We start from the raw sequence: 12,879 nt of genomic DNA on the forward strand, positions 1-12,879 counted from the left end.
AGAATAAACTAACATAGAAGAATCCTGCCCTCAGTGATGCTTATGGCTGGGGGTGGAGGGTAGGAGATGAAGAGAAAAAATAAACAATCCAGAAATTTTTTTAAAACGTATTTTCAGGGGCGCCTGGGTGGCTCAGTGGGTTAAAGCCTCTGCCTTCGGCTCAGGTCATGATCTCAGGGTCCTGGGATCAAGCCCCACGTCGGGCTCTCTGCTCAGCGGGGAGCCTGCTTCCCCCTCTCTCTCTGCCTGCCTCTCTGCCTACTTGTGATCTCTCTCTCTGTCAAATAAATAAAATCTTAAAAAAAAAAAAAAACCCCAAAAAAACGTATTTTCAGATAGTGAGTCCCGTGAAGAAAATTCATCAGGCAGTGTCCTTTGCCGGATACAGGGCAGGAATACGGGCTGGAGGGTGGCTACTGTAGGTAGAGGTCTCATCACAAAAGCGGCTCTCTGTTACGTAGAGGAAACTGGTGAGCATGGGTTGTATTTCTTGATCACGCTTGTTGGCAGTCAAGTCTGAACACAGGTGTATAAACAGGCATTTTAAAAAGCAAATAATTCTTTCTCTCTTTTCTCACAGCAAAGGAGAAAGGAGAGAAGAAATTGTTTGGTTTCTCCTTCGTCCCCCTGATGCAGGAAGATGGTAGGACTCTTCCAGATGGCACTCATGAGCTCATCGTGCATAAGGTAACATCAGTCAGATGCTGGCGGTAGGCTGTGATAAACAGGGCTGAATTATTAACTCATTATCTTGTTATCACTCTGGAAAAGTGAGAGAAATGACTGAAAAGAATACTAGTTTGGAAGATTGCTGGAAAGGAGTCTTTTTGAAAGGATGGTCTGTATATTCTGTGTCATTGTGAAACGTGTTTTAAAGATGATTTATATCTTTATCTTAACTTAGGTGTAGATGTCTGGGTAAGTCTCTGTGTTGACCTTAAAGTCCTTTCCGTTGCTATGAGAAGATTCAGTAACCTTGCAAATAGGTATTTGAATATTTCCAGTACATACATGCTTTCCTGTCTAGAGCCGTACTGCCCCAGGAGTAAACCTAACAGGGTGATCGTTACATGTTTCTGATCTGCTGCTCTCAGTAAGTAGGGAGAGATACCGTGGTCCTCTGTCCTAACAATGTCAGTGGTTGTCACTTTCTATTTTGTGCATCAAGAATCGTCATAAAAACATTGGGAACAAAGTAGACTGTAGTAGGCAATGAAAAGAATATTCGTAAAACCAGAGTTCCTTAGAAATTATCTGGGAATGCTAGTACTAATAAAGTGTGGAAGAGAAATACTAGTCACTGTAAAACACAGAATTAAAATACACAATTTCCTCCAAAACACTTCTCTTTTGCATTTCACATGACAGTCCAGGTTCTTCCCAGCTCACCCCTGCACTAAGTGGCCCTGACCCCTGGCTCTTGTCTCCCTCTGGTCCAGGTTTCATCAGCTATTGGGGTGACCCATCTAAGGCCCCGGGTCTGACTAGCTTAAACTTCCCAGTTTAATCCCCCCATAAAACTCCCGATTGCTGAGAAAATAAATCTCAGACCTCTCAGGATGTACAAAGCTTCTGACTCCCAACCACATCACCTCTGAGGCCTTCTGTTCTTGATACCATGACCACCTCCACCTCCTTCTAGCTCCTGACCCCACTGGCTGCTGGTTCTCTCTGCTCTGACTCTGCCCTTGGCACCCCTAGAGACCTGCTTTCCCCTGCCTCTCCTCATGGCTAACTCCTGCTCACCCTTGGAGGGGCACCTCAGCACACCCTGCATCAGAAGAATGGTCCTCCCTCCCCGGCCCCCTCTCCCTGTGTTCCTAGCTGGCCAACCACTCTCCCGTGAGTTCTCTGGATATCTGCACACATCTCTTACCATGGTACTCTTAACACTGTCCCCTAATTATTTGATGCTCCCTCGGCTTACTCCAGTGGATTTAGGAATCCTGTAAGAGTAACACCTGCGTCAGGGGTGCTGGCACATACAATGTGCCAGCAAAGATTTCCTGAATGAATGAAGGAGATACAAACAAAACTTTCCTTACCTTTGAATTATTGCTAATAAAGTGAGTGTCAGTGCACAACACACCACATCATTTGTGCTGGTACCTGTATGGATATGTATGTGCATGTTTCTTGAATCTTTTATTTTCTAGTTATTTGTTCAACGCATTTGTTGGCCACAAATGACAGGCACTGTTCTAGGTACTGGAAATGTGGTGACCAAAACAGTTCAAGTCCATTCTGTTTCTGGCACTTATGTTCTCTCTACTTCAAAAAGGGACTTAAAGATGCTTACAATGATAAAATACAAAGAAAAAAATATCTTCAAGTAATCAATAAAGCAAACAGAGGAACTCAATGTACTAGACACTTGAGATGATCGGTTTATCTCACTATTAGGTGGGAGGTGCCTTTTGTGAGATACATGACAGGCAATGTCTTTAGCTACAATTTTCCAAAAGACGTAATGGTACTTTATGTGAGGGTTTGTGATGCTGCCTCTGTGTGACATTAAATCTTGACTCAGAAAAGGCAGGACTAAGTTAATTAAAACTGAACTCCAGTTTCCCAATAATGTATAGAAGGATGAATCCCTTTTATATGGCACATCAAGCGTGGGCTTTCTCCCCTGTGGGTTAGACAGTGTTGGGGGCAGGTGCTTAATGTCCAGTCAAGTCCAGGTTGACCCCTCCAAATGAATACAAATAAGACCAAGATTCATAGTTGGTGTTTAAAGACTCCATATACTTAAAGTGCCAGGAGGACAGGTAGCCGGCCTTGCTTCTCTACAGAAGCACTTCGGAGTTCAACTGGCATCGATTCCCAGACAGAGAACCATTCTACTCTGATACCAGAGGACTGTCGGGTACATTTTGGCAAGGGTAAAACTTTTCCCAGAAGCAGAGCTTTGAATCTGCTCAGACCCTTATATGAGTTTTCATGGAGTATTCAGAATTGTAATCCATAAAACATAGGAAAATGTATTTATTTGAGCTTGAGCAATTTAAAAGGCAGGTGTTCCTAGTGATATTTCTCGACCACAAAGAAAGCTCAGGATGGTGTCTGTAGATGGTCTAATTTTGGGCAGACCTGCTTTGAGGAGACCCATCAGGACGCACCAGGCCCCCAGAAGAACCCTGAGTAGCTGTGTTATCTTGTGTTTAGGGTTATTCAGTGTTGCTTTTTTGAAGAGGTGTGGGATTCTCTCCCAGTATAACAACTTTTGTTTTTAGTCTAGTAGGTGCCATAGTTTTCTTTTTCGTAGTATTGAGCCAACAATTTCAGTTTCAGCCTGAGGCCACTTGTAGTGTAATGATTATAAAACCATATTTTGAACATAATGCTTATCCTTCTTCTGCCATGGCAGGAAAACTCACAGCCTGCTGATAATTGCAGCCTTGAATTTACTATTTTTTTTAAAAAGTAGGAAATGGTGGGGGGGGGGGGAGGAGTGGTTTCAAATCATTGAGTAGAAAAGATAGCCCATTTAATAAGTAGTGTTGAGATGACCATGATGGGTGTTGGGGGAAAAGGAAGAGCTGGATTCCTACCATGCTTCTTAGACCAAAACAAGTTCCAGATTAAAGGTTAAAAAAAAAATAAAAAAAACTTATAAGAGCCTTAAAAATACAACTGGATATTTTTATGATTTTATACTATTGAGGAAAGGAGGGGCTTTCCAAGAATGGCTCACATGTTAGAAATCAGGTCCAAAAAAAAAACCTTTTGACTATGTAAAATTTCAAACTTCTTATTTTTTTTTTTACTTTTTTTCTTAAGATTTTTATTTATTCATTTGACAGACAGAGATCACAAGTAGGCAGAGCAGCAGGCAGAGAGGAGGAAGCAGGCTCCCTGCTGAGCAGAGAGCCCCATTGAGGGCTTGATCCCAGGACCCTGGGATCATGACCTGAGCTGAAGGCAGAGGCTTTAACCCACTGAACCACCCAGGCGCCCCTCAAACTTCTTATTGATAAAAAACCATCATAATCAAGTCTGAGAGACACATGACAAGGTCACAGAGTTGCAACGCGGCTTACAAAGGGTGATTGTTCCCAGTTGGCCATGAGTTACTACAGATCAGCCCTGACAAGAGCTGTTTACAAGATTTTACCATTCTGCCTACCCCACCACTTCCCCTCTACTTAGCAGAGAAACAGAAACCAACAGACAGGAACTTTCTTAACTTCCCATGCTCTCTCCTTTGCCACCTGCAAACTTACCAGCATCCTTCCCTTCCTTCCTGCTTCCTGTCTCAGATGATGGGCCAAGACTCTTCTCCAAGCCTGATTCTTTCACCTGCTTCCTTCAGGATCCCCCTCCCTCCTGACTCCCCGGAGACCCCGCTCTTCCCATTGTCCCTCTTCCTCCTGCAACTCTAGCTGTTTCCTTTCTTCTGACTGTATTCTCTCAGATTATGGGCCCGCTCAAGCCTTTTTCTTGAAAACAAAAACAACAAAAAACTTTTCAAATGACCACTCCCTCCCCCTTCCCTTCCTATCACCCTCCGTCTCCATGAAAAGCTGGTCTTCCCTCACAGTCTCGATCTCCTTGCTTTCCATTTGCTCTTCAGGCTGTTTCTGTGCCCAAAGCTCAAATGAACTTTATCCGTTGAAATCACTAGTGCCCAACCTGTGTCACATAACCCTTGTTTTATTACTTAGCATGAGAGAAATTAAAAATGAAACACCTAAAAAAAAAAAAGAAACAGCTATAACGTTTTAAAAATTAGAAGTAAGCTGATATGCTTAACATAGAAACGTGCCATGCTGAACAGAAAAAAAGTCTAAGGTAACTTCATAGGTGGACTTGGTCTTAGTGCTGAAGGCTATTAGTGGGACGTCCAAAAAGCCCTTTCAGTCTTACGAATTATACTAGGACATGGTCAGTCTTCCGAAAGTGGCTAAAGCCACTGGCCACTTTGAGAATCTTTCCTTACTTCTTTGCAGCATGTAACACCATTGATGATCCTTCCTGAAAATCCCACATTCGTTGGTCTGTTGGATGGTTTTCTCCTGAGTTTCATCCTTGTTTTCCCTTTGAGGACCCTTCTGTCTTTTTCCACACCTTACACGTGGGTGTTACCATGGATTTCATCCTTGGCCATCGTCTCTGACTCCTCTGGTCTCGGACCATCTCAGCTACTTCCATGGGTTCGCTCATCACCACATCTCTGTTGCTGACGACCACACCGGACTTCCAGCCCTGAGCTTTTATCAGCCTCCTGACCATCCACAGCTGGCTTCGCCACAGACACCTCAAATTCTGCAGGTCCCCATGGGACCCTTCTTCTTCGGTTTCTCCTGAGAGGTCTAGGGCAGTTCCAAGGCTTTTTTGTATTGAGAAATCCCATGCTCCAGACTTACTAAGGTCTATATCATTGTCTGAATATACCTGTACTTTAAAAAAAAAAAAAAGTTATTTTTAAGATATTTTAGACTTACAGAAGATTTGGAAAAAAATAGTACAGAAAATTCGCATATACCCTTCACCTAGCTTCTCCTTATGTTAACATCTTACGTAACTACAGCATATTTATTGAAACTAAATTAATCTTTGTGCAGTACCTGAATTTCATGAGTTCTTCCACTACCATCATTTTTCTGTTTGGGAATCCAGTCCAGCCTCCCACATGGCACTTCATTGCCCTGGCCCCAGAGTCTCCTGTATGTGCTTTCCTTCTCCCAGTGCCTTGATAGCTACCATTTCGTCCACAGAATATGCTTTTTCCTGCCTTGCCTGCTGGGTGCACCTCTTCTCTGTGAAAGTCAGGCAGACCCTTCCCCAGCCCCCTGGAACCCAGTGGCCCTTATCACAGCTTTGTCATGGGTATTCAGGTGCAGGGGTCAGACATTTCATGCCCTCAGGGACAGGGACTGTGTTTATTTCCTGCGTACATTCTTAACACCAAGTTAAAGGACTGACAAATAAGAATTTAATAAACTTTTAATAATATCCTCCAGAATGGCTAATCATACTGAGAGAGTCCCTAAAAGAAGGTGTGGTGCTACCACAGCTGTTTAAATCTGGTTGTGATTAACTGGTAAAATACAGTTCCAACTGGACTGTTTAACTTACTTTATTTTTAAAATATAACTCCGTACTTTCTGCAGTACAAAAATTACAGACCCCTTAAGGTGATTAATGTATGACGAATTTCCGTACCAGTGTATTTCTGCATAAAATTTAGCTGCTCATCGCTTGGTCACACAGTTTGTATTACTGCAGTTACCATATTTCTGGAACACTGCTTGTGACTGACCATTGCAGCTCTCTTTGACATGTCTAAGACAGTGAGTCAACAAGCTGGCCTGGATGTACCATCCATTGTTTTGCCAACTGGTTTTAACCCTGGGCAGAGGAACAGACCGTGAGCCAAGAGGTATCCTCTTAAAGCTCATTGAGACAGCACCACGGCTTCCCAAAGCCTGCATTTAGTTCTTCTGTGAGAGTCTGAGCACATTTCTCCTGTCAGGTCTGATTTCAGTCTCAAGTGTAGTAAAGTAGAGGGCTGGTTCTCAATTCTTCCTCTCTAAATTGTAATAAATTAACTTCACGCCATTTTGAAGTGACTTGCACAGATCCCAGCCTATCTGAGGAAACACAGAATATTGTCCTTTACTGTGGCAATGACATTGTTTTGTTCCTGTAATCCGGTAGTGGCCTCAAGAGGCTATGGTCTCGTTTCTATGATTCTCATGTCCTCATTGCCTTGTTCCATGTCTGCCCCGGATGTGATGGAAAAAAGTTGTCCTTATACCCAAACCAAAGCAGTTGTTGGGCAAGTGTCCCCAGAATGCAAGTGCTTTGTGTTTAACCGCTCATCTAATTGAGGGGTGTAACTGGATCTTGGTGTGGTGACAAGACCACGCCTCATGTGCGTGCACTAGAGCTTCGCGGAAGGCCGTAGCGTTGCAGGGGTCAGTCTCAGACTCACAGGCCTACAGACATGCAATCCCGACTCTTCCGTACCAGTATTTCCAAATAACACACAGGCAGTGCTGCATATCGTTTTCCAGCTTCTTACGGTGACTTAATGGACTCTTAGCTTCAGAGTCGGGGAGTGGGGTTATCCATTTCCATTTTCTCTCCCCCTTACCCTGCTTCGGAGTTGTACTCCCAGCACAGTCCCTTCTCCAACATGGCTGAAGAAGGCCTGAGGGATTTACTGCTGACCCTTCCTTCCTCACCGCTTGGCTTTTGCTAATCATTCGTGCATGTCCTCATAAAAGGCGGGAGAACCTTCTTGGCTTCAGTGTTTGCTGATACCTGCCTCTGCCCTAGAGGCCTACTTTCTGGAACACTTCTCTTCAGTGCTCCCCAACCCAGTTTCTCTACAGTTGTTTCTCTTTCATCAGATGAAATGACAGATGATCTCTACTTCACCTGTTAGGTCCCTAAGCTCCAGTGTCGTGCCTTATCTGCTCCTACTCGGCCTTGCTCCCCACTGCATCCAGGGCACGTTACCCTCCTTCTTCCATTCGTGGTTTCAGGATAGAGCCCAGCTGTTCCTGCTGTAGGGCTCGTGGGCAGATTTGACATGGAGCCATTTCAGCTCCACAGACCACTCTGAGCTGCCTGCCAGGGTGTCTCCCACACACAGACCTTTATTTTGGAGAAGTGAACCTTTTGGTTTTTCTTAGCCTTACCCACCATTCAATATGTTACCTGTAAATCAGTAAATGTTTACTGAATTATAGCAAAACTCAAAACTTGGTTAAAACAACATTTGAAGGAGACACTGTTCCACAGTAGTTTTGAACACAAACCTGGGTTCAAATCCTGACTCTGACACTTACTAGTAATGTCATGTTGGGCAAATCACACAGCTCCTCAGGTTCCAGTGTCCTGCTTCTTGAGGTTGTTATGAGAATAAGAAAATGCACATAAAGTGCTTTGCAGGGCCTTACGTGTAGTAAACCGTCCTAAATGGTAATTGCTTGGATTGCTTTTAAAGTCTCCAGTGTTTGTATGATGTGTTAAGGACACATGCTGGGAACCTCAGAGAACAACAAAAGATGCGCTGTGAGATTTTTCTCAAGGCCACTGCAGTTTTTCAGAAATAGATTAAAACCTCCAAATCTAACCCCATGCCTAGCATTATCTCCTTTGACTCCTGTTGGACCCCCCCCACCCTAGGAAAAAAAAATCAGTGTCAAAACTCCTGGCAAATGTTATCATCAAAAGATTCACTGAAACCCAAGAGTGATTATGTGCTTTTCTTTACTGAGTAGATGGGTAGAATTCTCTTCACCAGCTCTTTCCTGATGAATACACACATGCACACGCACATGCACACACACCCAGTATTCTTGGTGGAAGATCTTGAATTAACCTTTGTGTCCTAATATTTATGTTAATGATTATGTTTACACTTGACTAAGAGTGATAGACTTGAGCTGTGGGAATTGTCAAGGTGTCAAACCTCTGACAAACTCAGATGCTGAGGTCTTGACTTTCCCAGGCTGGAGGAGAGGTGAGGTGAACCACTGCTGGTGGCGCTCATGGGGCCACGATGAGTGACCTAGGAGAAGGCAGCCAAGTCTTCTAGTCACAGTGCTCCCTAAGGACATGACACAGCCATCATGTCTTCAATCACAGAAGTGGTCAGGCCATGACTACCAGTGGAGCTACATGACCGTAGCAAGCAGAAATGCTAAGAACGTGCCAGAAGGGCTCATGAACTAGGCCATTATTTGATGGGTGGGGGAATAAGAGCTCTATCTATAGGAGCAGAATTTCTGTGAACAGATGGAGTATAGCATACTAGGTCCAGCTCCAGCTCCTGAAGAGAATGCGTGGAAATAGCTGGACAGTATGTCTGTTGTGTCACAGTAAGTGGTAGTTAGACAGATGGAGCACAAGTCAGGCGAGGGCCAGCAGACCAGACTGTTCCTGACCCCGCAGACCAGATCCAGGCAGGAAATGGGGGCAGGGTGGGGTGCTGTGACTCATGCTATGACTTGGGGTGGTCCAAGCCCTGACACCAAGAGCAAGACAGGAGGGGATAGTGTTCGAGGGTTCCAAAACGTTACTTTGCCTAAGCACTTTTTCTGAAGAAGTCATTTGAAGTGTTCACTTGGCAATGATTCTCTAAACCATATACGTGTCGTTCATGCGCTCTGCTGTCTCCATGAAATATCTCCCAATAATAAAAGAAAGCATTTGGAGTTGTAACACTAGAAGAGAATTATAGAGGCTGTTTATCGTGTTTATAGGTACTCTTGTTACTGGGCAGGTGTGCTAGTAAGAACATCTGTAGTCATCTGATTCTTTTTCTCTAAACGTGTTAGGTCTTTCCTAAAGATTTATTATTTAAAATTTAAAAAATATTCTATGAATCACACACAGTACTCTAGAATGCCAAAGGGATTCTGTGCTTAAATTCCTGCCTGTTACCAAGATGCTAGCCTTGAAGATATTTAAAGAAATAAAGTTCATGTGAGTTTTAAAACTTACATTCAAAATAACATGTTATAGTAGTTCTATATCTGTCAAACTATTTTTCAGAACTGTAATTTAAAATCACTTTTGTTTAAAGATTTTATTTTTATTTATTTATCTGAGAGAGAGAGAGAGAATGAGAGAGAGCATGAGAGGGGAAATGTCAGAAGGAGAGGCAGGCTCCCCGCTGAGCAGGGAGCCCAATGCGGGACCCGATCCTGGCACTCCAGGATCATGACCTGAGCCTAAGGCAGTCGTTCAACCAACTGAGCCACCCAGGTGCCCCTAAAATCACTTTTATCATTACCAAGAAGTATAGAGTTAATTCACAATACAAACATAATTCCCTCATTATCTGGGTGTTGTTAACTCTTAATTCTCTAGTATATATCCTTCTAGATATTTTTCTGCACGGATTTTTTGACCCAAATGATATTATAGAGCAGTTTTAGGTTTATCATAAAATTGAGAGGAGGATATAGATTTTTCATTTGCCTCCCTACTCACATGAATAGCCTCTCCCATTATCAACCTCACTCACCAGCATGGTACCTTTTTTTTTTTTTTTTTAAACCAAGGACGAACCTACACTGACGTATCATAATCACCCAACGTTCATAGTTTACCTTAAGATTCATTCTTGGCGTAGTACATTCTGTGGTTTCGGACAAATGAGTAATAACATATCCCCATTATGATATCACAGTGCCCTAAAAATCCTCTGTGCTCTGCCTGTTCATCTCTGCCCCACCGGCCTCTGGCAACCACTCATCATTTTACTGTCCCCATAGTTTTGCCTTTCCCAGAATGTCCTATAGCTGGAATCATACAGTCTGGAGCTTTCTCAGATTGACTTCTTGCACTTCTTTCACTTTCACTTCTTTCACTCTGCATGTCTTTTCGTGACTCCAGAGCTCATTTCTTTTTAGCACTGAATAGTGTCCTTTGTCAGATGAACCACAGTTCATCCATTTACCTGCTGAAGGACCTCTTCGTTACTTCATAAGATTCACATTTTGTAACCTCCTTTTTCAATTAATGATTTTCTAATCACTAATGTTTTTAATCTCATCTAGAACCTAAATCAGGGTATAAATTTCAAAAACAAAACAAAACAAAAACCTCTTTTCAGCAGGTTGATCCAAATCTGGGACCAAATGTCATATTTAGCTTTGATGCTGGTTCGTCTAGACCAGTCCTTTTTGGACTTGAGGAGACAAACCCAGGCATCCTGCAGAAAGTGCTGCCTTCGGGGTTTTTCTGGATGCTTCCCCGTAGTATTGTTCAGCATGTCATTCTGTTCATTGTATTGACTGTGAAGTGGAAGTGAAAGCTGCTGTTGTGCTAGATTCAGTTCAGCATCTGTAGTAAGAATACATTAGGGATGCTGTTAACATGTTTTTGCCCTGTCCTGCATTGGTATAACGACAACCTGATCCCCCTCCACCATGTGCATGTGGTTATAGTTGTCATATATTTGTCATAATCTGTGTGTCGGTGCATTGGCGTCATAAGAATGTCCAATTCTTATTTTTTTTTTTCAAATAATCTTTACACACAACGTGGGGCTTGAACTCATGACCCTGAGATCAAGAGTCAGATTCTCCACTAAGTCAGCTAGGCATCCCAAATGTCCAGTTTTTTATCCAACGATTTTCCTGCCGATTTTAGCATTCCCAAGTGACAACCTTTAACTAAAGAAAGAGTTACATTAGGAATATGAAACTATATATTCTAAATCTGTAATTCCTTTTACAATTGTTAGCTGGTGTCTTCTGTGAAGTAGAGATTTCTCTCTCATGGTAGGACTCTTAGAGAACCCTGAAAAACAGTTTCCTTTAATTGCCAGTTTTCGAAATAAGGAGGTGTTCAGTAGCAACCTCAGATGAGATGTTGGAAGAATTTAAACATTTTTTTTTAAATGCTGTGGTCACTGCAAATATGATTTCTTGTGTACTTCCTATGTATCAGGCACTGTGCAAAAGGCTTTATGGAACCTAACTCTTATGACAATATACCGAGATTTTAGAGATAGAAATAGTGATCTTGCATGGCCAGATAATGTGATAGAGTTTCTCCTGGGAGAAATAGCAAAACTGGGATTCGGACCCAAGTTGGTCCCAGCCCAAAATCCATGCTTAATTCCTTCTCTCTCTGTCTTTGTTGTATTTTACTTAAAAGCCAAATTCTATTTGTAATCCTGTGTGGAATGTTTCCCAGTTCATAAACAGTAGAAATGGAAATGATGCTTAGTAATTTTCATGAGGTCTCTTATCCCTCCCTTTTATATTTTGTTTTTAATATTTTTAACAGTGTGAAGAAAACACAAATCTTCAGGATACTACCCGCTACCTCAAACTTCCCTTTTCCAAGGGCATCCTTCTTGGAAATAATCATCAAGCCATTAAGGCCACGAAGGAGTCTTTTTGGATAACATCTTTTCTCTGTTCCACAAAACTCACACAAAATGGTAATGTATAATGCTGTTTTATTTGAAAGCCCTTGTACTTAATCACTCCTGTGAATTTTGGTAGACACATTTAATAAACACCAGTATTATATTTAAGAACTTTGCACTGGAAAAATTGTTGATCCTTCTGTTTGTGATCTCCAGTGAAATGGAAACCTTTGCGACCCAATGGTCTGTTAATGCATCTAATTTAAAGATTTCAAAATCATCCCAGGATTGAAACCCAAGTGCACAATGCTTCAAAACCCAGCTGCTTTTTAAAAAGAGGAAGAGGGAGAGACAAAGAATACCACCATTTAATCTCTCTTGTTTTATAGCTCCATAAACAGTGCTAATTGTAGGCTTTGGAATAAGGCTGTTTTTCGTTTAATTAGCTGGATATTGCTTTTCTATTCTACCATACTTTTTATGTCAGTGATTGTTTACCAAGTTATGATTAATAAAACAAGCTCTTCTCTTTGGAAAATCGTCATGAAAACATCATCTGTAATGAAGGAAGGAAATGAAATATTTTTTAATTCTTCATGGTTGCCATATAAGGCTTCTGGCTAGCATTCTGAATGCCATATTAATAAGTCAGATTCATTATGTTGAGAATCACTTTATAATAAGGTATTGAATCTCATAAAGTGTTCCTGTACCTAAACATCAGTAAGTGCGATTAGTTCTTTCTTTGTGTCACAGAATAGCATTTGTAGAAGGAAACAAATTTCTTCTCTTAGGACATGGCCTCAGAAAAAAAGTAAAATGTCGCATTATAATATTGACCTCTTTTAAGCTACGTTTCAGTTTCTCTTGCAGTGCTGCTATATATATGTAGGACTTTGGCAAATGATCCTTTCACATTTCATTGTTGGTTTGTTTCTCCCCTTCCAAAATTATTTTTGGAGAAATATTTTTCAAAATCAACTGCGTATTTTTAATACATTTGGTTGAAGGTAGCCATCACCAAGTTAAGAAAC

At 41.9% G+C, this 12,879-nt stretch overlaps 1 protein-coding gene across 3 annotated transcripts in view; it reads left to right on the forward strand.

Moving 5' to 3' along the window:
• Positions 1-12,879, forward strand: part of DOCK4 (dedicator of cytokinesis 4) — a 428,176-nt gene that overhangs the window by 274,943 nt on the left and 140,354 nt on the right. For all 3 annotated transcript variants that reach the window (XM_032871243.1, XM_032871262.1, XM_032871253.1), the window contains exons 16-17: positions 581-687; positions 11,761-11,917. In XM_032871243.1, coding sequence (XP_032727134.1) covers positions 581-687; positions 11,761-11,917 — 264 coding nt within the window. The remainder of the gene's footprint in view (positions 1-580; positions 688-11,760; positions 11,918-12,879) is intronic.

The sequence above is a fragment of the Lontra canadensis genome, unplaced genomic scaffold (assembly GCF_010015895.1).
Source record: "Lontra canadensis isolate GAN:19392208 unplaced genomic scaffold, GSC_riverotter_1.0 scaffold2, whole genome shotgun sequence".
NCBI lineage: Eukaryota > Metazoa > Chordata > Mammalia > Carnivora > Mustelidae > Lontra > Lontra canadensis.